Source organism: Mauremys reevesii, linkage group 6, assembly GCF_016161935.1.
Source record: "Mauremys reevesii isolate NIE-2019 linkage group 6, ASM1616193v1, whole genome shotgun sequence".
NCBI lineage: Eukaryota > Metazoa > Chordata > Testudines > Geoemydidae > Mauremys > Mauremys reevesii.
The window spans coordinates 3,063,317-3,090,298 of NC_052628.1; the positions used below are offsets into that span (position 1 = coordinate 3,063,317).

At 55.5% G+C, this 26,982-nt stretch overlaps 1 protein-coding gene across 1 annotated transcript in view; it reads right to left on the minus strand.

Annotated features, from left to right (window-relative positions):
- Positions 1-15,106, minus strand: part of ARID3C (AT-rich interaction domain 3C) — a 130,015-nt gene extending 114,909 nt beyond the window's left edge. The window contains exons 1-2 of the mRNA XM_039544385.1: positions 15,093-15,106; positions 10,959-11,295 (exon numbers count right to left, since the gene is read on the minus strand). Of these exons, the coding sequence (XP_039400319.1) occupies positions 10,959-11,295; positions 15,093-15,106 (351 nt within the window). The remainder of the gene's footprint in view (positions 1-10,958; positions 11,296-15,092) is intronic.
- Positions 15,107-26,982: the final 11,876 nt, after the last annotated feature.

Genomic DNA, 26,982 nt, shown 5'->3' on the forward strand with positions numbered 1-26,982 from the left:
ATACTCTAATGGTGCTCACTGGGTTCTTGGTTCCACCACCGTATATAGGCATTGCGTGTGGTACACAGCTAGTAAACAGTTATTCAGAGCGCACCAGGCCCACATGGCTCCTTCACATCATGTTTGTCCTGTAAAGAGAAAAGACACAACTCTTTGGAAATCCAACATCCTCCCTTCAGTTTCCTGTTTGCCTTTCTCTTAGCGACAGTGACATCAATGTGTCAGTTTCACTTCTGTTTACACTCAGTTTCACTTTCTGGTTCTCAGTGTTGTAATGTTCAGGTTTCAAACCCTGCAGGGGAATCCTGCTTTACTTAAAAGGCACTGATTTCATCCAGGGGGATTTTTTTTTAAATATCTCTGCTTTAAAAAAAAAGGGAAATCAGATGTAAATGTGGAGGCAAATTTAAGATGAGTCCCCTTTGCCTGCCATTTCCACATCACTCACTGCTCTCGGAGGTGGGGTTGCTGGAAAGCCCTGGGTCAGACCTGGGCATGGGCAGTATCATGAAAGTGCAAAGTGCTGGTATTAGCCAAAGGATGGTGACAATCAGGAAGAGGGACAAGACCAACGGTCTGTAAAACCAGACACAAGAAGGGGCCAGCTAACAGCTCCACCTCCGTTAAAGGCAGGAGGGAAGCCCAAGCAGTTTCTGGGGCCATCAGTGCCCCGAGATACCCGCCTCACCCAGTTTCCCTGAGTGGGAGGAAATCACAGGATTTTGACTAGAAAAAGGACATTCTATTAAAGCTCCATCCACCCTGAGCCCTTCTGCATCAGATGTTTATTTGGGCAATTGGTGTCCAACACCGGCACAAAATCCAGGGGGAAGACCCCTTAGAGGGCTTTTTACATCCTGATTCTTGCACAGCTCATTGCTGGGTCTTGGCTTTGTGACATCGGAGGCCACTTAGCCCAACCCCAGGCAGCAGCCCTATAGGCTATTCAAAGGCTGCTGATTCTTCCCAGCACGGGCTCCCGGCCATGACATCACAAGAGCTCCCAGAGCCGAATGCGACTGCTGTATCCATGGCTGGCTCCGGGTCCCACCACAGACTGTGAACTGGCCTGGAACAGTTCAAAAAGGCGGGACAGCCGCGTAACCCAGCCAGCCCTGTTCTAGTGAACGACTCTGACACAGCACCTCAAACCCAGAGACCCTCATGCTCTGGTCAACCCGCTTTGCAAATTGTAATGGGCCCAATCTGCCACCCTCACTTGTGTGACTCCCACAGGAGAGTGAGAGACCACCACAGAGTTTGGATCCGGATTCAGATCCAGATCTGATCTTCTTCAGAGTTCAAATCCGGATCTAGTATCCTAGCTCAGGGCTATTCTTCAATGGGTATCAGTGTGTGTAGCCCACCACTGAAATGCAGCCGCCTCTGGAGGCAGCCATTTAATGGGACGCAGTGACACAACCCAACAGTTTTGGACGGAAAGTGAGTAATCACAACAACATTGTGCACTTAAACAGCATCTCTCTTTGTTATGGGGCAGTGACAGACGCACGGCACGGACGGTGCAACATTATTCCTGTTCAAAGCTGAATTCTGTAACCTACTTACAATCCATACAGAATCAGATCTGTTTGAAAATCGGTATGTCTGGTCCTGGGACGGGGTAGCATTCGCAGTGCAAATGAGCTAATTTGATCACGAAGTCCCAAAGATACAGTCCTCCGCCTCCAAGAGACTCTTTACAAGTCTGTCTATTTTTGTGCACCGGTAGGGAAAAAACAGAGGACAAGACCCACATGGCATTGCCCTCAGGGAGATCAGAAGAACGGTCACACTGGGTCAGACCAATGGCCCATCTAGCCTCGTATCCTGGCTCTGACAGTGGCCAATGCCAGATTCTTCAGATAGAATGAACAGAACAGGGCAATTTTGAGTAATCCATCCCCAGTTGTCCAGTCCCAGGTTCTGGTAGTCAGAGATCTAGGGACACCTGGAGTGTAGGGCTGTCCCCCGATCATGGATAGACCTGTCCACCAGGAACTCAACTAATTCTTTTTTTTTTTTAAACCCAGTTATACTTTTGGCCTTCACAGCCTCCCCTGGCAACGAGTCCCACAGGTTGACTGTGTGTTATGTGAAGATCAAGTGTCTGGCACCAAGAAAAAGCTCCACTGACTAACCGATGACATTATCACACTTCATTCCAGCATCAGCACCAACACGGGAGCCCAGAAAGAGCTTTGCCATCAGAATCAACCCAGGGAAAGCGAAATGCTGCTTATTTGCTAGAGAAGGGTTCAAACCCCGACCCGCCAACCCAACAGCCCTGAGCTCTGCTGCCGACACTAAAGCAGCAATGCCGCTATGCGTTGCTGCAGTCCTCTCTTATCTTCTTCGCTTATTAACTGAAGTAATTAGCTCTGCAGATACTCAGCACACCCGAGACTCAGGCCCTGGCTCTCTCCAGCCGAGTGCTCAAAAACGGAGGCACCAGAAATTAGGAGCCACTTCTGAAACTGTGGGCGTTGGCCATTTGCTCTTGGTCACATAGAAAATCGGCGTCTGAGCTGTGAGCAGAACCCAGGAGTCCTGCCCAGACGCACACTACGGAAAAGAGAAGGCAGGTCCTGGGAGGGGAACGAAGCTACGCTGGAGACAGGTGTTAGATCTGATTTCCTTGTAGGGTTTTTCTGTTGATTTGTTATACACACCATCATCACACCTAGAAACCCCGGCCATGAACCAGAACCCTAGTGTGCTAGGCACAGTACAAACACACTCTCGCCACGCCAGTCCGGGGCAGCGTAAGTGGTCCACGGACTATTTGATCAGTCAAACTAGCCAGCTTACCTTGTTCCCTCCCCCCGCCGCCAACATCCTGCCCCCTCTGTTATTAAAGGGCTGGTGATTCATGGGCGACATTAGCCCTAACACAGCAAGGCACAGTCAGCTATTTTACCAGCACTTAACAACTCCTTTGGGGATAGGGAGGAAACAGAAGAGTGGACGGCGCAGACATGTGAGGAGCTCAGCAAGTGACCAGCACAGAGAGGAAGGTTAGGCCAGAGGTTGGGGCACTAGATCACCCTTTTCTCTGACACAGACCCCCCTCTGTGCCCTTAGCCCAGTCACTTACCCTCCCTGGCTCCAGGTCCCCATGGCTACAATGGGGAGAACAGCACTGCCCTGCCACCCAGAGGCGTGGGGATAAATGATCAACATTTGTGAGGGAGCTTTGATACCATCGTAATAAGAATGACAGCTAGAAAACAGGAACAGCTACATGGGGGAGTCCAGTATCTAGTCTCAGACAGAGCCCAGGACACGCTACTTTAGAGGAAGGTGCAATGAAACCCGGCATTAGGCAGATGTGGAATCATCCGCCCCCTCATGGAGGTCTCATCCTAATAACTCAAGACTAGCATGACACAGGAGATTTCATATTCCTTCCAGAACCTTTAGCCTGAACTAATGTAACCGCGGCTATCCGGGGATCCAGGGGATCCAGGGGAGGGTCCACTCCCTTTTTGAATCATCTTGAAGTTTTTGGCCTCAATAGCCTCTGGTGGCAGAGAGTTCCACAGGCTAATTAACCTTGCCTATAGAAGTATTTCCTTTTAACAGTTCTGAATTCCCGCCCCCCTTTTCATTTCATTGAGCATCCCCTTGTTCTTGTGTGGGACAGGGAGAATGGGGTGCCCAGTATGTCACCGATGTTTATCCGGTCCCCACTTAGTCATCTCCTTTCTAAGGTAACAACCCCAATCTGCTCCCTCTCTCTTCAGAAGAGAGAACTGGCAGGCCCGTGATCAGTGTCGTCACTCTTCTCCGAGCCCCCTTGCGTTCTGCCCAATTCGTTTGGAGATGAGGTACCTGTTGCTTCACATTATATCCAGATGAGGCCGCACCTGGGTTTAGACAAAGGCATTAGGATATTTGCCATATTATTCCTCATCCCGTTCCTTATGCAACCTACGGCTTTCCCCTTGAGGTCACCACTTCAAATCCAGCCCAGGCAGTGGCCTGACAATTTGATTGCCATGAGCTTGTTGGTTTCAGTCCGGTACGTAGGGAACAGGTGCCGACAGCCTCAAAGCCGCTAATGCAACTGACGAGCCCTTTGGGAGTCTCAGCAGAGGCACCACGGGCTGCAGGGGCCATGGAACCAGCCCTCCCCTCTCGGCCCTGGAAGGTCAGGGGGAGTCCGTTTGTTTCTAAATGTTCATTAACACTTTCCTGAGTCCCTCCGTGATGCACCTGCCAAGGCCTGAGTTCCGGGCTCTGCTTTACCTGCACCAAGCAGGGACTTTACCTAGAGCGGAGGAAGGAAGGCAGGATGGACATCTGGCCTCTTTTCTGCACACAGGAGTTATGTTCTGGATGCCAAAGGAATGATTCCTGTGCCTTGACCCCTCAGTGGCCCATGCCCAGCAGATCTCGTGTAGACCCCCTGGCCTGAGACACTTCTCCATGGCAGCAGCAGTGGCGTTAACACTCCAGGATACGATCCAGCTGTGCGGGGCACCAGGCATCACCACAACCATTTGCTGCAGCCTCCCGCTGAGGGACACTGAATCAGACAAGGCCCAGAAGTTTAACAAGCAGTGAAGGGAGCTTCCACCCAGCTGAACTGGCCTCGCTCGGGGTCATTTTTGCTACAAGTCACGAAAGTCAAAAGCTGAGGGACCAGGAACGTCTCCGCTCAGAGCCCAGCTCCTGCGGAGCCGCCACACACAGCCTGTTATCCCAGACTGCAAGCGACAGGCCGGCAGGGAGGCACAGGGAATACTGGCAGGCCGTGCTGCTCGCTGGGAGGATGCTGGAGCTCAGGACCATCCCATCAGAGGAAGCACACTCAGACCTCCACAGCACAGAGCCGAGAAGAGGATCTTCCTCCTTTGAAGAGCACCCAACCTCCTGCAAAGAGGGTGGCTCACTGACTAAGGCCGTTGAGGGAAAGGGAAGGGGCGGGAGAGATGCCAAAAGGAATTTCTCTCCCATGCCCACAGGAAAAAGAAAGGGACCCTTTATAAACTCAGAAGGACGGAGAGCACATTCTGGTCCCCACGCTGTGGGTGATCCTCAGAGGATGTGACATCCTCACCACCTGCAGCAGCATTAGGGCTCTTATCTAAGATCATCCGAGCATGGGCATATCCAGAAGACAGGAGGCCACACTTTGGTTCAAACATCCAGCAAAAACTAACCCTGCAAACCCAATGCCACAGTGTTTGCAGAGCAGCCCAAACCACCCGAGAAACGCTGCTTTCATCGGAGGTTCCCAAAACATGGCATTTGTTCCAACGGACGCCCAGGTCCTAGCGCGTGTGTTGGGGGGACAGGAGAGACACAATTATGTCTGGCTCTACAGGGGTTCCCTCAACCAAATTCCCCCACCATCTAGCCACCGCTTCCAGATTAACCCTCGCCTGCCACATCACGCTGCAGCTTGAAGCCCTGTTCATGGATCGACCCAAAGCTGCAGCCACTGTTTGCATCAAACCTTCTGCGGAGAATGTTTGATTCCTATCTTTAAAGGCAATACATGAGGGGTAATTCCCGGAGCAGGGCTCTCCTTGTCTGGGAAAATGCACTTGCTAGATCGGATGCCAATTTTACAGAGCGTTGTGCTGGGCAGACAGGACAGAGAGAGAGAGAGAGTCGGGGTGTGTTAGAAACATCCAACGCGGCTCCCATTTCTCAGCTGATTGTAAGAATACAGAAGAAAATGTGTCAAAAAGAAAAAAACTCTTTCATGCAGGGAAGGTTTTATTTGCCAGCCAATAAAGTTTAATTCAATTTAATTCAATCCAATTTAATTTCCTTTTCTATCTATCTAGACAGGCATTTATTCTATATTCTGTTTAAATCAAGGCCCTCTGGCCCCGTTTCTGTGCTGCATGTGTGTTCAGACATTCACGGAGGGGGAAGTGCCTGAGCATTAGGATCCAGGGAGGATTTCCCTGGTTCACACAAATGCTCTGAGTGCTTTCTCCACGGAGCCATGTCACACCTCTCACGCTGACCCCTCTGAACCGGCCAGTCTGCCTTGTTCTCTGTGTAACGTAACCTGCACACACAAGCAGTGCACTTCAATCTATGCAGCACGCCCACCCCAGCCATTCTCTGGGCCGGATCCAGAAAGGCCGAGTGCACATGGTTCCTGGGCACGGGCAGACGGTGAATACCGCCTGCTCACATACCTGACACATGACAGGTACACACGGAGACAATCTAGTTCTAGTTTGGCCAGTTCCTGTGTTTGAAACGCCGGCAAACAAGTGAACGATTGCGCAATTCTCAAACAGAAAGGTCAGCGGAGCACCGTTCCCGTGCCTCTGCTAAGCCGATCCTTACTGCCTTGGCAATGATGCTTGGATTTGTAACCATGGTCCACAGAAAACACTGCCCCCGCCCCCAACGTGTGACTGCAACACAGATCTCCCCAAACCCACCATCCCTGGTGCACGTCGGATCAGCATCCCAGACCCCTCACCTCTCCAGGGCTCACCGCGAAAGGCCATGGGTCGGGACATTTAAGTAGTTTAATTTGCCATCTCAACAACAGAACCCAATGATAGACCCTGCCCCCCACTCCTCGTGTTCACAACATTTCCGCTGCCGTCAGGATCGGGGCCCTGGTGCTCTCCTTGCCCCAGAACTTGGTTCAAGGCCGGAGGGGCCACAATGCAAAGTGAATCTGAAGGTTTCCGCGGGCTGCCCCCGGCCAGAGGGTTTTACCGAGCTCAGGGAAAGCAGGCTGGGGTGCTGTTACGGTGTCTTGGGTATTTCTTTTTTAAAGAGCTCTGCTCTAGTTCCTTTCAGGGGCACGTCTCTGGGCTGTGATTTGGGGGAGTCGGGCGAGATGATCGCCGGGGTCCCATCTGGCTTTGGAATTGATGAATGAGTGTAGGGAACAGCTCGAGATCACGTCGATATCACACACGTAGGAACTAAAACATGGATCCAAAGTGTTCCAGGGATTCCTGGCTGGGGCCCCCCCCAATTCCACCCCACCCCCGTTAGGCGAGGCGTGGCAGCGAGTTCCTCCTTATTCAGTATTTGCCACTTGAGCCCTGCCCCTTCCACAGCGTCCACCAGGCCTGAGCAATGCGGAGACCCGACCAGAAGTGGGGTGAGCAGCCGGCGGGTGTCGCTACCTCCGACCACAGAACCGCAGCCCACTCAGCGCAAAGAACCAACGGGCGCATTGGCGAGCTGGAAACACCAGCCTGTCCCTGTCCGAGACAAAGGGGGCCAGGTTCAATTGAGAACCCCCTGCCCAACGCCCCAGCGCTACCCTGCCCGCAGCGTAAACACTGACCCCTCCATCGCCACCTGGCCCGCCCCCTGCCGGCGTGAGAGGGACAGCTCTGTTTCCCCACACACAGCGCCTGGGGGAAACACGGAGCCATGTCACACCTCTCACGCTGACCCCTCTGAACCAGCCAGTCTGCCTTGTTCTGTGTGTAACGTAACCCGCACGTTACTCAGCCGGTGCCCAGTTCAGCTGCTTCCCGCTGAACTCTTCTATAAACACTCCAGACGCTGCCTCTCGGCTCAGCTAACAATCGCGTCCGTCCCTCAGAGCGCGCTGCAGAGAACTCCTGGCCAGGAGCAAGTCTGAAACACCAAGTACAGCAGGCACCGCTATTCCCCTCACCGTCAGTTGCCATTCACCGGGGTCTGTCTAGCAGCCCTGCTCCCTTATCTGCGCCCTCCATCTCCTTCTCTGCCCCAGCATCTCAAACCCACGCTCAGCTCCTCTGCCTGCTAGATAAAGGTCAGCTCCCGCCCGACTCCATTTCCTGTTCCAGAGGTGCCTCCCTTGCTCTTTTCTGCAGGTGAACAGCCAACGTTGGGAAATCTACCTCTAGGCAAGGGTGGAAGTTCCTTCTGGCCAGCGCCCCGGGGGAGCAGGACCAGGCCTTGACCCTGCCCTCGTCTCGCCTCGCACCCAGGCCCCGAAGCTGCAGCCGCCACTCAGGTACGGAATCCTCTCGCTCTGAAATCAACCGCAGGCCGGATTACCCGCCCGGGGACAGGCCGCAGGCACCCTGCCCTCGATCAAAGCGCGCCCTGGGCGAGGAGCCGCTTTGGCGCCCCCTCCCTCCAGGGGTTAAATGTTTGACTACTTCATTTTGAATTGCATTTGTAGCCCATGTCACCACTGTGATGCAGGATTTGTATGTGTGATTTATCCCTCATATAAGATGCTAGCAACACACACAGCCCCCCCGAGCCTGGCGCCCCCACGCGGCCACACGGGTCACCTGCCCCTAAATCCGGCACTGGCCGCAGGCTCAGGCTCGTCCCAGCCATTGGGCGACTGGCCGGAGCGAGGATCCCTCAGAAGAGCTGCGGGTGTGGCCCCGGCTGCACACCAAGCCGAGGGTAACGTAACATCCACTCACAGAAACGTCCTTTTGTGCTCAATTCCCTCGACTCCAGAAGGTAACGAGAGGCGGCTGTGTACCGTGTTCCCCAGTTCACACTATCACGGGGCTATCCGGGCCTTGAGAACAATAGGCCTAGGGACAATTAACCGGGAACGGGCCCCTCCTAACTCAAGAGCGCGTGTGCAGGGTTACTGGCGGGATACACAGAAGGCAGGTTGGGACTGGAGAGATTTGAGAACAGCGCGGAGGAGACCTCGGACCCTGCAAACATGTACTCTGGAGAGGAAGGACTCCTTGGGGAGGAACGACTTCTGGGTACCTAGCCCCACACTTGCTAACACAACAGGAATTTTGTCCACGTTTCCGGGGTTGGAAGCGTCACCTCAAGGTCTCCAAAGCGCAAGATAAAACGGCATGTTGTAACCAGACCATCACGCAAAGCACAGCCACAGAGACAGAGCACCAGGGAAACCGGCGGGGAAGTCCCTGCATGTTTCGAGGCAGGGAGCAGGCAGCTTAGACGGCGTATTACCCTAGATTCGCCTTCCACCACCAAACGAGTCACTGAATTTCCTGGTCCCCCCTCTCCGTTCAAGTCAGGGGGAGGAAGCTTTCCCAGCCATCCCAGAGCCCTCCCCAGAGGGGAAAGGACCCCCGTGTGGGTCACGGTAGAGAGACTTCCCTCTGCACTGTGCAGTGTGCCCCATAGCTTGTGCGCCAGCTGGCATCACTGGGGGCCGAGTGCGGCAGCAGGAAACGCGATGTTACTCCTGGGGCAGGCTGAGGGGAGCTTGAGGCAGGGCGGGCGTGGCTGCTGGGGCAGGTACTGGAGCAGAAGGTGGAGGGGTATCACCAGGGGGCGGGATGGCTGCTGGGATAGTTACTGGAGTGGGTATTCGGGTAGAGCTGGGGCAGTGATTGGTGAAGGACGTTGCGGTGGAGACCCGGGGCAGTTCTCAGGGTGGATATTGGGATAGGGATCTCATGGCCCGTGAAGGATATTGCTGTGGCTAGCGGGATTGTTAATGGGGTGGGGGATGTGGGAGGAGGAGGAGGGATATCGCAGTCGATACTGGGGCAGTTCTTGGGGTGGGTGAGTACTGGGGCAGATTGGAGGATATGTGGAAAGCTATTGGGACAGAGGGTATTGGGAGGGGGTGGGGTGTACTGGGACAGGGTGAGGGCATCGAGGCAGGCTGGGAGATATGGGGACAGCTATTGGGGTGGGGATACTGGGGTGGGATGAGGCCGGGACTTACTGGTGGGATCCCCATTGGGTGGGGAGTTATCAGGGCAAGGGGAGGACGGCTCTTGGGGTGGGGATACTGGGGTGGGATGAGTCCAGGGGGTTGCTAGTGGGATCCCCATTGGATGGATAGTTTTGGGGCAGGGTGGGGCCCGATACTGAGGTGCTGGATACTGGGAGCTGAGGCTGGGAGGTTACTGGTGGGATCCCCATTGGATGGATAGTTATGGGGCAGGGGGAGGACGGCTATTGGGGTGCTGGATACTGGGAGCTGAGGCCGGGGGGTTACTGGTGGGATCCCCATTGGATGGATAGTTATGGGGCAGGATGGGGACAGCTATTGGGGTGCTGGATACTGGGAGCTGAGGCTGGGGGGTTACTGGTGGGATCCCCATTGGGTGGATAGTTATGGGGCAGGGTGGGGACCGATACTGGGGTGCTGGATACTGGGAGCTGAGGCCGGGGGGTTACTGGTGGGATCCCCATTGGATGGATAGTTATGGGGCAGGGTGGGGATGGCTATTGGGGTGCTGGACACTGGGAGCTGAGGCCGGGGGGTTGCTGGTGGGATCCCCATGGGGTGGATAGTTATGGGGCAGGGTGGGGACGGCTATTGGGGTGCTGGATACTGGGAGCTGAGGCCGGGGGGTTACTGGTGGGATCCCCATTGGATGGATAGTTATGGGGCAGGGGGAGGACGGCCATTGGGGTGCTGGATACTGGGAGCTGAGGCCGGGGGTTGCTAGTGGGATCCCCATTGGGTGGATAGTTATGGGGCAGGGTGGGGACGGCTATTGGGGTGCTGGATACTGGGAGCTGAGGCCGGGGGGTTGCTGGTGGGATCCCCATTGGATGGATAGTTATGGGGCAGGGTGGGGACCGATACTGGGGTGCTGGATACTGGGAGATGAGGCCGGGGGGTTACTGGTGGGATCCCCATTGGATGGATAGTTATGGGGCAGGGGGAGGACGGCTATTGGGGTGCTGGATACTGGGAGCTGAGGCCGGGGGGTTGCTGGTGGGATCCCCATGGGGTGGATAGTTATGGGGCAGGGTGGGGACGGCCATTGGGGTGCTGGACACTGGGAGCTGAGGCCGGGGAGTTACTGGTGGGATCTCCATGGGGTGGATAGTTATGGGGCAGGGTGGGGACGGCCATTGGGGTGCTGGATACTGGGAGCTGAGGCCGGGGGGTTGCTAGTGGGACACCTGTCAGGATGGGGGACCCCGGGGCAGGAGGGAAATCCGGCAGCAGCTCTGGGGGTCAGGATCCTGGAGGGTGAGGCCCAGGGCCTTGCTAGGGGCCAGCTGTCGGGGGAGCGGCGGGGCCGGCCCGGGGGACCGGCTCTTACCTGCTTGAACTGCTCCTCGTAGGTCCACTCGTGGTGCTGGGGCGGCGGCTGGCGCGGCGGGGAGAGCGAGCGGGCGGGCTCCGGGTGCTGCTGCGGGTACCGGGCCGCCCCCGCCTCTTCCTCCAGGTCCTCCTCCTCCTCCTCGGCGGCGGGCTCCGGGGCGCCGGGCCCCGGCGGGGAGCCCCCCAGGCGGCCGCCGGGGGGCAGCCCGCAGCGCGCCGCCGCCGGGTACTGCTGGATGCGGCTCCCCAGCGCCGAGCGCAGCTGCCCCGAGCCGGGCTCCGCCTGCCCCCGCCGCAGCTTCTCCTCCCCGGGCCAGCCGCGCCGCCTGCTGCCGCTGCAGATTCTCCATCACCGCCTCCAGCCGGAGCCCCCGCCGCCCGGGGCCGGCAGGGCAGCGCCGCGCCCCGGGAGCCGCCGCCGGCGCCCGGCAGCAGCAGGGGCAGCGACCCCGGGGAGGAGAAGGCAGCCTGCGGGGAGACACGGGGTGAGTGTCCGGCCGAGAGAAGAGGGGGTGCGGGGAGGGGGAAGAGGGGGAGGTGGAAGAGGAGATGAGAGCGAAGGAGGAAGAGGGGTGAAGGGGAGGATGTGGAAGAGGGGGTGAGGGGAAGGCGGGAAGGAGTCAGAGGGGGTGAGGGGAAGGCGAGGAGGGGCAGGAGTCAGAGGGGTGAGGGGAGGAAGGAGGGCAGGAGTCAGAGGGGAGGGGAGGAGGGGGCGGGAGTCAGAGGGGTGAGGGGAGGGGAAGGAGGGCAGAAGTCAGAGGGGGTGAGGGGAAGGCGAGGAGGGGAAGGAGTCAGAGGGGTGAGGGGAGGAAGGCGGGAAGGAGTCAGAGGGGGTGAGGGGAGGAGGGGCAGGAGTCAGAGGGGGTGCAGGGAAGAAGTCAGAGGGGTGCAGGGAAGGAGGACAGGAGTCAGAGGGGTGAGGGGAAGGAGGACGAGGGGCAGAGGGGCGCGGGGGCGGCCGAGGCAGAGGCGAGGAAGAGGGGTGAGGGGAGGAGGGAAGGAGTCAGGGGTGCAGGGAAGGCGAGGAGGGGGTGAGGGGGAGGAGGACAGGAGTCAGGGGTGCAGGGAAGGCGAGGAGGGGCAGGAGTCGGGGTGCAGGGAAGGCGAGGAGGGGGGTGAGGGGAGGAGGGGGCAGGAGTCAGGGGGTGTGCGGGGAAGGAGGGCAGGGGGGGGAGGGGGAGGAGGGGGCAGGAGTCAGAGGGGGGTGAGGGGGAGGAGGGGGCAGGGGTGAGGGGTGCAGGAGGAAGGCGGGAAGGAGTCAGAGGGGGGTGCGGGTGAGGAGGACGAGGGGGCAGAGAAGGGCGCGGGGAGCGGCCGAGGCGAGGGAGCCCAGGACGGAGGAGGCGGACCGGGGAGACGGGAGCGGGGCGCAGAGGGGACAGGACAGGGGGCTCGGGGGAGGCCGGGAGCGCAGAGCCGGGCCCGGGGCAGGGCGAAGTCCCAGAGCGCGTCGCCCCCTCGCTCCCACCCGGAGTAACTCGGGGCGCGTCTCGCTCAACTTCGGCCGCTGCCCGGCCCCGCTCCAGCGCCGGGGGCCCCGAGCCGCAGCGCGGCCCCCTGCCCCGGGAAGCGGCTCCTCTGCCCCGGCGGAAAGTTTGCAGCCCGGAGCCGGGCTCCGGCGGGGAGATTCCCCCGAGCCCCCCGGCGGATGGGCAGGGAGGAAGGGGAGGGGGAGACGGACGCAGGAAAGGGAGCTTCGGGGCGGGATTCGGGCGCGGGGGGTCCCCACAAGCCCCCGGCTCCAGCGCAGGAGGTCTGGGAGAATCCCCCGTTCCGCCCGGTGCGGACAGACCCCCCCCCCGCCCCTTTGCAATCCACGTGCAAGCCCCGGTAGAGCCCCCCTCGCCGGCTCTTTATTAAATATCAGACGGGGGGGGGGGACTGGGAAGTTGCAGGACGTTTGACTTGCTGCAGTTTCCACCCCCGCCCCCGAGTCCCCTTCCACCCCCCACCAAGCCAAAACCCCAACAACAACTCACAGAAACCGAACAGCAGCTGCAACCCCCCCGCGAGCCGGAGGTCATTTCTCTCACAGGCACTAGAAAACAGACAATTCTCTTTAAAAACAACCGAAGATCGCTTACCAACGCCGATCTCGTGTTTTCCACCATGCTTCCTTCTCTCCCACTGACGGGCTGCCCAGGGGAGCTGGTGGGGGGGCGGGGGGGTTGGATAAATATATATATTAGAACAATCGGCTCTGTGGCTGTATTTTTATTCCTCTGGCGCTTTGCTGGTGCTCGGGGGCCCCGGTCCCAGCATGGAGAAGATTGTTACAAATATTTCTTTTATTCTGCAGCTTGTTGAAGCAATGAGGGGGTTGGGGTGGGGCTTTTTTCCCTTTTTTTTTCTTTTTGCAACAAGTGGCAGGCAGAGGCAGTGTGACCCCTTCCACCGAGAGATCAGCCCTCTCTGCTCCCCATTTGCTAACAACACGTCAAGGGAATGATAAATAGAGAGGGCAGGGTTTGCTGACAGCCAAAGGGGGAAAATGCTGTCATACTTCCCCAGCAGGGAGATCGCACAGGAGGAGAAATACCGCCCAGTGATCAGTGCATTTCTAACCTACTTCTGGCCATGGCTGTGTGTGTGAGAGGGACCTTTCCAATCTGCAGCGAGCGGCTCAGATCAAGGCCTTTCTAACCCAGGGCTCTGACATGTGGGTGCGATCACACCTGTGCATTTTCAGCCTAGTGCTGTGTGTGTAACAGGGCTCACACCAGTGCATTGACAATGAGTGTGTGTGATCAGAAACTCCCTCTCTGGGTATCTGCTGTCTTCCAAGGGCTGGCCAGTCATGGACAAGCCATACAAGGCGCCTGAAAAGTGCATTTCTGCCATTCCTGACACAAAGGTGTGAACATTCTGTGTGTGCGCATGCGATTTATTTAAAAAGATCCTCGGTGACAGGCTCATTCAACAGGAGAAATGTTACTAGCAAGGCTTGATATCTTCATCTCCAAGCCCCGTGTTTCCCTGTCAGCCGGGGAAATCACTGCAATTTACACAAAGCCTTGGGATGAGTGCTCCTGACATCTGCACATATGCCGGGTGCCACTGACAGCAGAAAGGCCCCCAGTGCTTTTAAATCAGCTGCACTTCATCTCATCAGCCAGCTCCAGCCGTAAGTGATTAGCAGCGTGGAAGTGTGAGGGGCAGCAGGTTGAGAAGTTAACAGAAGAGCCGGGGGCTGGGGAGGAATCTCTCTCTCCTGGGCCAGAGACAGAACTGTGTCAAATCACACCAAACCCACCCCCAGAAATACCAGCTGCCTCAAACCCACAAAGCCAGGAAATTCCCAGTTACTGCCACAACTTTGTCCTTAACCTGGGCCTAAAGGCCATTGTTTGCAGTGCACAGGATTGCAGGATGTTTGGAGGGTTTTTCCTGGAAGGAATCTCGCTTTCTCTCTCTCACACACACACACACTCACTCACTCACACACACTTCTTAATTTTTTTAATTTACTTCTCTTACACAGATTAGAAAAATTCTCCCCAGCTAGCGCCCTAGCTGCACTCAGAGTGCATTCACACCGCAGCATCTAATCTCCATGTTTAGCCCGAGGACAGGGGCGTGTGAGCCATGATCAAGAAAGTCTAGGTTCTGATCCTGAGGGGGGATGGGCACCTTTCAGAGCCAGGGCTGGTAGGGCCCAATCCTGCAGGCCTCAGCGGAGTAAGAGCTGCAGGGCTGAGCACCCAGGTTATAGAAATTCACAGACGAGAAAGGACCCCTCACCTGGAGACAATCCTTGCAGCTGCATTTCCTCCTCTTTCTACATTTGTGGCATATTTTAATGCACACACACAAAATAAATAGATGGGGGGGGAATCTTGTTCCCTTTGATCATCTGCCTGGATCTCTCAGGTGCAAGAAGCCGAAGCACATAACATAGTCCCTGAGCCTGCGATATGCAGATGGTAACTTTAAGTGCCACTGGTCGGTGTAAATATTTGCAGGATCAGGCCCACTCTTTTGCTTTTATAGCTCCTTTCAACTGAAGATCTCGGGTGCTTTGTTGGCATTCATCAGTCGAGTCCCACAACACGCCGGGGAGGCAGGAACTGTCACTGTTATTCCCCCAGATTTACAAACGGGTAAACTGAGGCACCGAGGTGATGTGACTCACCCAAGGATGGGCATGGCCCTATCAGACAAGCCTGCTGAAATCAAACAAGAACAGCAGCAGGAGGGGACTCATGGAAACCTACAACCAGAATTCCTGCACCCTAGCCTGCTGCTCTAACCACCGGTCCACACTCTCTTCCCTACCACTGGAATATTACGCAATCAGCTGCAACAGAGACAGTAAGTGCATCTAGTAAGTGCCGGCAGGGGAGGATGAGGAGACACAATATTATCCAACCTCCTTTGGGGTGTTTATATCTGAGATAAATACCAGAAACAGGAAGAGGGACCCGGGTGAGCAGGTGGTCTCTATAAAGTCTCTCTCTCGGAGGCAGCTTTCCCTGGACACAGGGCCAGCTGGTTATGGTAGCTCCTTACATCCCCTAACTGATCACTCTTTCGGGAGGTTATTTTTCCACTCCTGAATTCCCGAAATGGCCAGGTCGTCATGTGAGCAGAGCTCAGGGATGAGGAATAGCTTCAACACACTGATGGTTTTAAATGCATGTAATTCCGCTAGAACCATTCCTAAGTCAGCAGGCTTAGAGCGCGGGAAAGACAGAGCAATACCCCATCTGCAAAGCTCAGGGCCCAAATTGATCTCTCTCCTTCCCTATCCCAGCACACCCCACTTTCTCGCTATCCATCCATCCCCCTCCATCCCATGATCTGTCCATCCATCCCTTCCCACAGCCCCTCTGTCTATCTGTCTTCCCCATACCCCTTCTATTTATCAATCCATCCCATGATCTGTCCATCCATCCCTTCCCACAGCCCCTCTGTCTATCCGTCTTCCCCATACCCCTTCTATTTATCCATCCATCCCTTCTATCTATCCATCCATTCCCAGACCCCCCATATATCCTTCCCCCTCTATCTATCTATCTATCTATCTATCTATCTATCTATCTATCTATCTATCCTTCCTTCCTTCCTTCCTTAACAAGGCAAACTTTTTTATCTCCAAATGTCAGTCTGCCATTTCCCCTCCCTCTAACACAACCTGAGCCATTGTGGTGGCCCGGGAAGGAGTGGTTACTTCTTCCGTTTGTCTTGTGGATGAGACATAAAACCAAGATTCTGTCCAGTTGTGGCCGTTGAATATCCTCCCCTGGCACTCTCTCCAGGCAGTGATTCCCCCCCAGCCCTCAGCTGTTTGGGCTGCTACCATATGAATGGTTTGTGTTCATACAATGCCTTTCCTCGGGGGGTCGTTACCCCCGGAATCCCCACAGCCCCAGGGCGAGGCAGGAAAGACTTGGCCTCCCTGTTTCACGGGGGGGGGGGGGGGGGGGGGGGCTAGGCCAGCGAGGGAAGGAGCGACTTGCTCAGGTTCCCAGTGAGTTAGTGGCACTAGAAGTATGAACAGCGCTGAGCACTCCTGACTGGTAGGGCCTATGCATGCACCACTAACCATTCCCCCGTCCCGTCAGTTCTGCCTCCCCAGCTCCCCTGCCGGTTCACTGGGGTGTACTTTTCATTTCTTCTTCTTGGTGTGCGCTGCTAAATAGCTGCTGTGCACCACCCCAGAGGCAGCTGCATTTCAGTGGTGGATGAGGTCAGTCCCAGATGGATGGGCTATAAAGTGTTTTGTCTGAAGCACACTATAGAAAGGTGAGATAATTATCTTGAAGGAGCAAAGAGTCCTGTGACACCTTATAGACTAACAGGCGTATTGGAGCAGGAGCTTTCGTGGGTGAATACCCACTTCGTCGGATGCATGTTAGTCTATAAGGTGCCACAGGACTCTTTGCTGCTTTTACAGATCCAGACTAACATGGCTCCCCTCTGATACTATCTTTAAGGAATGGGCCCTACTCTGGTCTGAGAATCTGATTGAAGCCCATGGGCCACTGCTGCCCTGTGACCCGTTGTGAATCTTGGATCTGCTTTGTCCCATCCTGGCAGGGGCGGCTCTAGACATTTCGCCGCCCCAAGCAGGGCGGCATGCTGCGGGGGGCGCTCTGCCGGTCGCCGGGAGGGTGGCAGGTGGCTCCAGTGGACCTCCCGCGGGTGTGACTGCGGAGGGTCCACTGGTCCCGCGGTCCGCTGGTCCCGCAGCTTTGGTGGATCTCCCGCAAGCACACCTGCCGGAGGTCCACCGGAGCTGCGGGACCAGTGGACCTGCCGCAGGCATGCCTGTGGGAGGTCCACCAGAGCCGCCTGCTGCCCTCCCAGCGACCAGCAGAGCGCCCCCCGCAGCATGCCGCCCCAAGCATGCGCTTGGCATGCTGGGGCCTGGAGCCACCCCTGCATCCTGGGCTAGATAACGAGTCTCATAACTTCCTGAGGCCTGGGCAGGGCGAGGCGAGCACGAACCAAAGCTTCACCCACGGGGAGAAACATGCTTCCCAATGTGATGGCACTAGAATCAGGGCAGGAGTCCAAAGAGATGGACTGAAACTACAGACATGGCTTTGCACACGTGTGGTCAGATAGGCGCTGTATGGCTCTATCACTGACTCAGTGCCTGGGACACAGACACCTAAGGACTGGTTGGCAGAGGTGATGGGCCTTAGATTCTGGGCACTCAGCATCTCTGAAAATCAGGCCTGAGGAGCCCGAGTCTGCCATTTAAAATGAGTGGCCACTTTTAAAAATAGCAACTTTAGCTTCTCTGTGCCTCAGTGTCTCCCGTGTAAACCAGCTATCAGCGCCTGCCCCAGAGCGCTCAGTGCAGCTGCCTTGGTCCACACCACAAGCTCAGCAGATGAACGGGGCTAGCAGATCTGTAACAAATCTAGGGTTACCCAGGAATAGGGTGACCAGACAGCAAGTGTGACCAATCAGGACAGGAGGTGGGGGGTAATAGGAGCCCATATAAAAAAAGCCCCAAATATTGGGACTGTCCCTATAAAATTGGGACATCTGGTCACCCTACCTAGGAACTGCATCACTGCCACAACTTTGAACGTCACACCAACAGAGGGGCTAGAACCCAGATCCTCCTACTCCAACATCAGTCCTACCACTTAGGCTGAAGGAAACTCACCATTAGTTGCTAGCAGCATGGGGCCTATTACACACAATTGAGCAGATCTGCTTCCATCCAACAGAGGGCAGTCTCTCTCTCTCTCTCTCACCCACGTCTTTCTGTCTGTGTCATTCATTGTTAGCCCTTAGTGCTAACGCCCAGTATGAAACTCTAGGAAGATCTTAAATAGCTACAGGTGATTAGAGTCTGCTGTGTTTTTTATATGGGCCATATGCATTCAAGAGCACGTAGGATGGCCTGGCATGTAATACATAGATTCCAAGGCGAGCCAGGACCATTGTGATCAGCGAGTCTGACCCCCTGTAGAGCCCAGGCCAGGGAACTGCCCCACAGAGCGTTTACACAACCATCCCACCTTGATCTTAGAATGGTCAGTGATGGCAAACGAGTATGAATCTCCAGAGAGGCTTTTGTTCTGCGCTGCTGGTACTGCCTGAGTTCCTTAGAGGTGGTTTCCTATTTCAGAGCTTCATGATAAATGGACACGGTGCCTCCCAGGCCCCTCTGTTTGTTTGTCCAGTCACGTGGCCGGGGCCCAGCTGATCTGGGAATAGAAGAGCCCCCATTCCCACCCCTTCTTCCTCAGCCAGCCCTGGCCGGACTAGTCCAGGAGTCACCCACCTTACGCCCGTGTCCTGCACCTTTGTACACACAGCCCTCGAGCCTCTCTCCTGGAGAGGTGAGGAACACACCAGGGCCGGGGAGGGCCAAGGAAAAGCACCCGGGATTCGTGTGTCACCCATTCAGTTATTCGTCATATTTGTTATTTCTTTGGATTTATAAGAACCACCAAGAGGCGTCTAGAAATAACGGACTCATTCGTGCGCTCGCAGCTCGTTAGTGACATGGGGCTTGGTGGTTGTCACTCAGCCACTCATCCCCCCCATGCTCCCCTTGCAACTTTGTGTGGGGCAGTGACAGAACTCAGACGCTCTCGCTGGGAAAGCTCACGATGCCTTCCTGGTACCTGAGCTCAGTTCGCAGCGGTCCGGATTCCAGGCACTGGAGAGCAGCGGTGTGGACGTCTATTGAAAGACTCCCAGTTGCTCCAGTGCCTGCCACTGAAGGGCTGCAAAGGGCTTGGCAGACTCCCCTGGGAGGCCGGTCAGTGTTGCTGTTCCAGTCTTACAGAGGAGCATAAGGGGATGCTGACTGACTTGGACAGGGTCACACTAGCGGCTCCCAAGCCTCCAGGATTGTCCTGGCGTCTCCAGGAATTAAAGGTTTCCCAGACCCCCTGCCCCTCGTATGGTCTGTTTCTTCCTTCCCCCCAGACTGACGGGCCCATGTGAACTCAATGCAGTGCCTTGTGCGTGTGCATTATGGCACCGCCTTTACAACTGGTGTGATCGCACAGCAGGTTTCCCGCACAGGGCCCTGCCCAGGATGGACCGTGCTCAGCCCGTGCTCTGGGGAGGAATCGGGGAGCTGTAGGACCCCTGCCTAGTTTGCTGCAGACATTGGAAGACCCGTGCTGAACACAGCAGGGGAGAGCAGGAAGAGAAAGGGTCAGTTTTGTGGTTAAGGCAGCTGAACGCTGCCCTGAAGAACCAGATTCTCTCCCCGCCTCTGCCGCAGCCTTACTGCGTGATGCTGGAGAAGTCACTTACAGAAAACTTCACAGGTCACTAATTGTGGGAGCCTCATGTTCTGGGCTGCTGACACGGCACTCTGGGTCATCTGCAGAATTCCTGAGCATTGGCAGCCGCAGCTGAACTCAATGGGAGCTGAGAACATCTGAAGCGCTCGAGGATGCTAAAGAATCAGAGAATCAGGGCCTAGGTGTCTCCAGCGGGGCACCCCGAATTGGTGGACACTTTTGACCTTAACCTCACTGTGCCTCACTTTTCCCTGAGTAAAATGGGGCTAAAGCCGCCTCCCCTCCCAGGGTGTAGTGACGACGAAACAGTGAATGTTTATGACGAACTCAGAGACGCCAGAGCAAACAATAATTCTGTCTTCAGAGCAGGGCTTGAACAGTGAGCAGAAAACAAGGCCTGGGGGCCAGACACTGAACCCCAAGGAGAACAGCTGCTGGGCACTGAAAGAGGCAGGGACCTGTGTCGGCTAAAAACACCTGGTGATCACACCATCAGCGACTGTACGTATGGCACAGGATAGACACGGTCAAATATATTTTGCCATAGGAACGTACCACCCAAAGGCATCTGTTGTTTCCAACCCATCCCTGTAAGGAACCTGCCCAGGAGTTCAGCTCCGCAATCAGACACGACAGGGCGTGTCATGCCTCAGATGCCCTGTGATAGGGTCGCAGGGCTGGAGCCGAGTGACTCCAGACGCTCAGAAACGCAGAAGTGACCCCCTCCCCCCGTGTGCACCTGGGGGCTTGCAGAGCTCTTATGCTGATGGCAGAAGACCCGCCCTCAGGAAGACATCTATCTAAGGAGATTTCTCTGTGCATGCATGGAGCTGTGTGGCACATGACTAAGTGGGAGTGTGTGCAGAGTGCACACGCGTGTGTGTCCGTCAGTGGGGAAGAGTGGGAGACTGGGTGGGGTTTGTGTCCTGCAGAGCACTATAGGGCCTAAGACACTTCGGGAGTTTGCAGGGAGGGAGGAACCAGTCTCCCTGTCCCTTGCCATGCAGATTCTCTGGGCTCTTCCCGACAATGCAGGGACCAAGGTGAGTGTAGGAAAAAGATCATTGTAAACCCAACCGCCTCTCTGGACCTGCAAATCACACCACTGCCCTGCCACCTACCGCCGGCTGTCCGCTCCAGACGTGGCCTCGCACCTGCAGCCCTGAGGCCCAGCGAGAGATGCCGCATTCAGCCCGTCCACCTCTCCTGCACCGCTGAGACCCAGCCCCGGACAATGCAACGTCTGCAAACAACTGAGAAAGAGTCGAACATTTCTGTCCCATTCAAAACATGGGCAGGATTTTTTTCTGTTAAAAATTTGAAACGAAACCACAATTTTCATTTCAAATAAAAAAATAAGAAGTGTCCCCCGCCCACACTTTTCAAATACTCCCGGCTTCTTTCTCTTCCACTGGAAAAGATTTTTTAAAAGTTTTAAAAAAATGAGAAAAGGGGGGGGGGGGGACCCTGAACATTTTCAAAACAAAACACACCGTTTCATTTTTCATCAAAAAAGGAACATTTCGGACCAAAATGAAACGGTTGGTTTTCGTCAAAAAGCCATTTCTTCCGTAAAACAAAACAAAAACTCAACCAACCTCAAACTCATAGTGGATAAAATACCAGGCAGTTCTGCTCAGCAGTCGCTTGCTTCTGCAGGCTGGGAGCGCTGGGAGAGGGCAGGGCACCAGGCGAAGGCCGGGAGAAAGTGTGTCACTGTAGCAAGGTGCACGGGGCTGGTCACGGCAGGGCATAGCAGATGGGTTTGGGCAGGGGAGAGAAGGTGCTTTTGGACTCCTTCAGCATCCGGGATTCCTCTGCGATCCTCGTCCTGGGAAACACCCTCAGGAAAAGGAGCTGCTGTGGTCAGTTCTTGCAGGCTTAACCGAGGCAAGACGCTCAGTGAAAGGCATAGCAGGTCCTCTCGCCCGTCTAGGGGCTGGTGCTCGTAAGAGGATAAGAGCCTGTGATCGCTGCTGGCTAACTGGATTGTTCCCTTAGCTCTGGCAGCAGGGGCTCGTGCATTTAGCACTGGAGGTGTGGGGTTCAAACACTGCCATGGGCCAGAGCGGGGCCAGCGGCTGCTACTCTGTCATATTGCAGCAGTGCCTGGGCATTGCAGTCACAGACCAGGACCCGCTGGGGCGGGTGCTGTGCAAACACAGAACGGACAATCCCTGCCCCAAAGAGCTTCCAGGCCGCTCCGCCGCATCTCTGAAAACCAGGCTCAGCGCGTCCCAAAGGGGACACCCAAAACGACCAGCGCGGCCTAGATAAATCCAAGGGGGCGCAGCCTGCACATGGCAGTGCGGAGTGTGGCCCAGAGATCATGTCCCTCCCCCGCACACACACACCCCGTCACTCCTCCCAGCTGTTTAAACTTGAAACCTGTCAGGGGCAGAGCCGGCACCAATTCCATGGAGCAGCAGAAAGGACGGAGTCTAAGAGTGACACCTACTGACAGGACGGGGATCGGCGAAAGGCTGGAGCCAGGCAGGGGCCAGCCACACGCTTTCCTGGTGTGGAGAAGCAGCTTGTGGGCATGGCACAGACTCAGATGGAGGGTGACTTGGGGCCTCGGGGCAGCTCACCAAAGGGGCTTTGGGCTGGTTTTTGGAAGGAAGTTTAACCAGCGTCTAATCTGAGCTGGGAAATTCAGATCTGTCTCCATCAGACTGAGCCTCCCAGAGCTCGGGCAAACGCGAGGGTCTGGGCCAGAACCTAGGGTGACCAGACAGCAAGTGTGAAAAATCGGGATGGGGGTGGGGGGGTAATAGGAGCCTATATAAGAAAAAGACCCAAAAATCGGGACTGTCCCTATAAAATCGGGACATCTGGTCACCTACCAGAACCTGCCCCGATGACAGATACTGCGCGTCAGCCACCCCCACCCTCACAGCTGCAGAGGTACCTTTCCCCAGCGAGCACGGTTCCGGGGCCAGAGACGTGCCCAGATAGACAGAGAGGAAAGGAAGGGACAGTTCCTGCCCCAAGAACGAGAGCCGCAGAACGGGGCCATTATCTCGAATGCCTGGACAGCAGCAGGTACAGACGTGTCTGTCTGTCTGTCTGTTTGAAAGGGACACTCTCCGGTGAACATTCCTGGCTTAGCATCCTGCCGTTCGGTCTCTGGGTCTAAACCCTCAGCTCCTCGCCTCTGGCTCAGTGAAAGCAGCCTGCTCCCTTTCCCGTTCACTCCCCTCCCTGGCTGTCTGGCCCCAGCATCCGGTGTGCAAAGAGCAGAGAGGAGGGCTGAGACCCAGCCACCCATCAAACCTGTGCTAATTGCATCCTCGGTGTTGCCACAGCACCAAGCCAGGCTCATGCTGGGGGCTGCACACACAGGGAATAAGTTATAGTCCAAGAGTGGCCATGCCGTGGCCATGCCGTGGCTCGTGGGCTGCATGCGGCTCTTTCACAGTTAACGGGCGGCTCACGGAGTCCCCCCCAACCCCTCCCCTCCGCCTATCAGACTTGGGGGAAGGGGAGCTCGGCGATTCTGCCCTGTGGTGGGGTGGGGCAAGGGGCTTCTCCCAGAGATGACCAGTGCCTGCTGGGGGGTGGGGCACAATTTAAAGGTTCCCCTCACAACAGCTTGGGTCATGCCCCTCCCAGGCATGCCCCCCTCTAACCCTCAGAGGCCCCTCCCTGCAGCTCCCAGCTTGCTGGCTACAGTCGCTGCCATGCAGGGAGGGGGCCCGGCTGCACCATGTGACTGAATGGGGCCAGCAAACCCTGGCAAAAATCGGGAGGGGGGCATGTGATCCCACATGACCCCCCCCATGTGTCGCCTCTGGCTTCTGCCCAGCAGGGAGGGGCGTCTTGGGGTTTCAGCTGTTACTCTGAAGCCCTGAGCCCCGGCTCTCTGAAGGTTGGCGTATGCGGTTCGGAGGGGCAGTAAGTTTGGCACCCCTAGAATAGTGCATGACCCAAGGAGCTTCATGTTATATCCCCCCCAAAATCAAGGGAACATTTCCACTGACCTTAGGTTTTGTACAAATATTTGAACCCCGCATTGCCCAGACACCGTCTCGTATCAGATCCATTTACCTTGACCCTTCTAGAGCAAGCTGTTTCCTGACCCCACCCCGGACAGGAGAGCTCCCCGCAGGGCTCGGAAGAACTCGTCTGGGGACTAGCTGCAGCTACACCAGGGTTAGCTCGACTTAACTATGGCACTCGGGGCACAAAATGTTCACAGCCCTGAGCGACATAGCAAGGTCGAGCGAACGTTAAAGTTCAGACCAGGCCTAAGAAGCTACAGGTTGCAGACTGAGCAGAGATCCTGCAGATAAATATCACAGATAAATGCCATCCGGTGATAGATGCTGCAGGTAAATCAGTAGATAGATACTGCAATGAGATAGATAGACACTGTAGATATACAGATACTGTAGACGGAGGAGATTGAGAGATACCCGAGATATATAGATACCACAGAAAGACTCTGCAGATAGATGGACCCTTTAGATAGATAGATCCTGTAGGCAAATCAATAGCTGCCTGTGCATAGAAAGACAGCAAGACGGAGAGAGGTGCAGAGAGAATATGTTTTGATGGGGAGCGTCATGGATTTGTCCTTGTCATGGGTTTGGATCAAGCACTGGCATAGCTCAGAACCAAACCATAGCAGGGCCTGCTCCGCGTCCTCGTCTTGCCGCCGGCTCATATTTCTGGGATGGGCTGGACTCTGCGGCAATCAGCAAATTACTGGCTAAAGGGAAACTGGTCGATCACAGTTATTTGGACTTTTGAAAACCTCGCTAGAGTCCCGCGCAAGAGGCTATTGAGGGCTCAGTTCGGTATTCCTGGGAGGCAGAGGTAACGTTCTGCTGTGGATCAGGCTGCGGTTTAAGAAACGGAGCCGTGAGCACGAAGCGATGAGTTTTCACCGTGGAAGAAGGGTAAGGACGGGGGCCAAGGTTCTGTTCTGCGACGGGTGCGGTCAGGTGATTAACACCTGGGACAATGCGAAATTCCTTAGCTTAGTCACATGCCATAGAAACTCCAGGGGCACTGGAGGAGGCAGATTGTATCCCTACCGCACACCGGTGCCAGCCTGGCTGTTCTCTGCCGGGGACACCAGAGGCGCTTTGATGAGTAGTCAGGACATTGGTTTCACTGCTCAACTGGATGGCAGCATCTTTGTTCATCAGGCTGCAGCCTCACCTCCTGATTGATTCACCATCTCCCATACCAGCCACCCCTCATCCCATCCGGGTTCTGACCTTCCCTAACCCTGCTTAGCTTTGGAGGCAAAGAGCCGGAGAAGTGGGGAGGTACAGGACTGGTACAGTCGCTGCCCTGGGCTCAGCGGCAGACTTTTGGTAGCCGTGACACTGCTGTCCCGTTTGAGCCAAGTGGCTAGTCAAGCTCGGGGGCCTTGGGCATGCGCTGGTTGGAATCCAATGGGTGGCGTCTGCTGTTTTCTTTGATACAGTCTTGTTCGTTTACAAGGAATGAATCAAGTCCTGCACCTCTGAATGCAGAAGGGAACAAGGACACAAAGGAGCAGTTTCTTAGCCCACCAGTCCCCCAAGCCAACACCAAGCCCCAAAGATCTCTCTAGCTTTTGCCAGGTTACACTGGGTATGTCCACACTGCACACTAAGCCCAGGCTCTGACTCAGGTTTGAGCCCGTCCCCACTCTGTCCACACACAAATGAGTCTGATGCAGGTCAGTCGGCACTCAGGACCCTGCTAGGAGGATGGACTCAAGCCAAGCCCTGTTATTCTGTAGTGTGGATGCAGGTGAAGCTGCAGACTGGCGTCAGAAGGTTTGCGTTGCACAATATGGACGTGCCTGGCAGTGAACCAGGGCTTACTATGCAGTGGTGCGGCTTGAAAACAGAGTCCACACGCCCGGCTCCCACCGCCCTGGCTTTACAGTGGAGTGTGGACAGGCCGCTGAGCACACAGGCACCACTGGGCTTTCTTGCTTTTTCACCCTCTCCCAGTCTTGCCTGGTCCCAGTTACTTTCTGGGAGCTCAGAGACACACACACACACACGCACGCACACACACCCCTCCACTCCCAATAGCCAGGCAGGCTAGTTCCCGTGCTGCTAGCTCCTGAGCAGACTCTGCAGAAAGGGGTAAACAGGGAGCTGGCAGTTTGCAGATGACACAAAATTACTCAAGGTAGTTGAGTCCAAAGCAGACTGAAGAGCTACAAAGGGATCCCACAGAACTGGGTGACTGGGCAACAAAATGGCAGATGAAATTCAATGTTGATAAATGCAAAGTAATGCACATTAGAAACCGTAATCCCAACTATTTATATAAAATGATGGGGTCTAAATTAGCTGCTACCACTCAAGAAAGATCTTGGAGTCACTGTGGAGAGTTCTCTGAAAACATCCACTCAATGTGCAGCGGCGTCAAAAAAGTGAACAGAATGTTGGGAACCATTAAGAAAGGGAGAGATAAGAAGACAGAAAATATCATGTTGCCTCTGTATAAATCCCTGGTCCTCCCATATCTTGAATACAGTGTGCAGTTCTGGTCACCTCTTCTCAAAAATAGATACATTAGAAATGGAAAAGGTGCAGAGAAAGACAGCAAAAATGATTAGGGGGATGGAACAGCTTCTGTATGAGGAGAGATTAAAAAGACTGGGACTTTTCAGCTTGGAAAAGAGATGACTAAGGGGGGATATGATAGAGGTCTATAAAAGCATGACTGGTGGGGAGAAAGTGAATAGGGAAGTGTTATTTACTCCTTCTCGTAACACAAGAACCAGGGGACACCCAATGAAATGAACAGGCGGCAGGTATAAAACAAACAAAAGGAAGTATTTCTTCACACAACGCACAGTCACCTGTGGAACTCCTTGCCAGGGGATGTTGTGGAGGTCAAAACTATAACAGGGTTCAAAAAATAATTAGACAAGTTCCTGGAGGACAGGTCCATCAATGGCTATTAGCCTAGATGGTCAGGGAAGCAACCCCATGCGCTGGGTGCCCCTAAGCCCAGGTGCTACGAGTGGGTGAGAGGAGATGGATCACTCTATAATTGCCCTGTTCTGTTCACTCCCTCTGGGGCACCTGGCATCGGTCACTGTCGGCAGACAGGACACTGGGCTAGATGGACCTTTGGTTTGAACCGGGATAGACATTCTTCTCTTCTCTTCGGCCTTGTTTTAGGTGTGGCCCCTTAACTGTCTCTATCATTATCTTAAATGGAGGATGATTCAAGCCTCTGCTGAAACAAGATTTTGACTCCAACCCATGCCAAGGTTTCACCCACCTCCCACATACTCCCTCATGGCCTCAGGGTGCTCCTGCAAGCACCCTG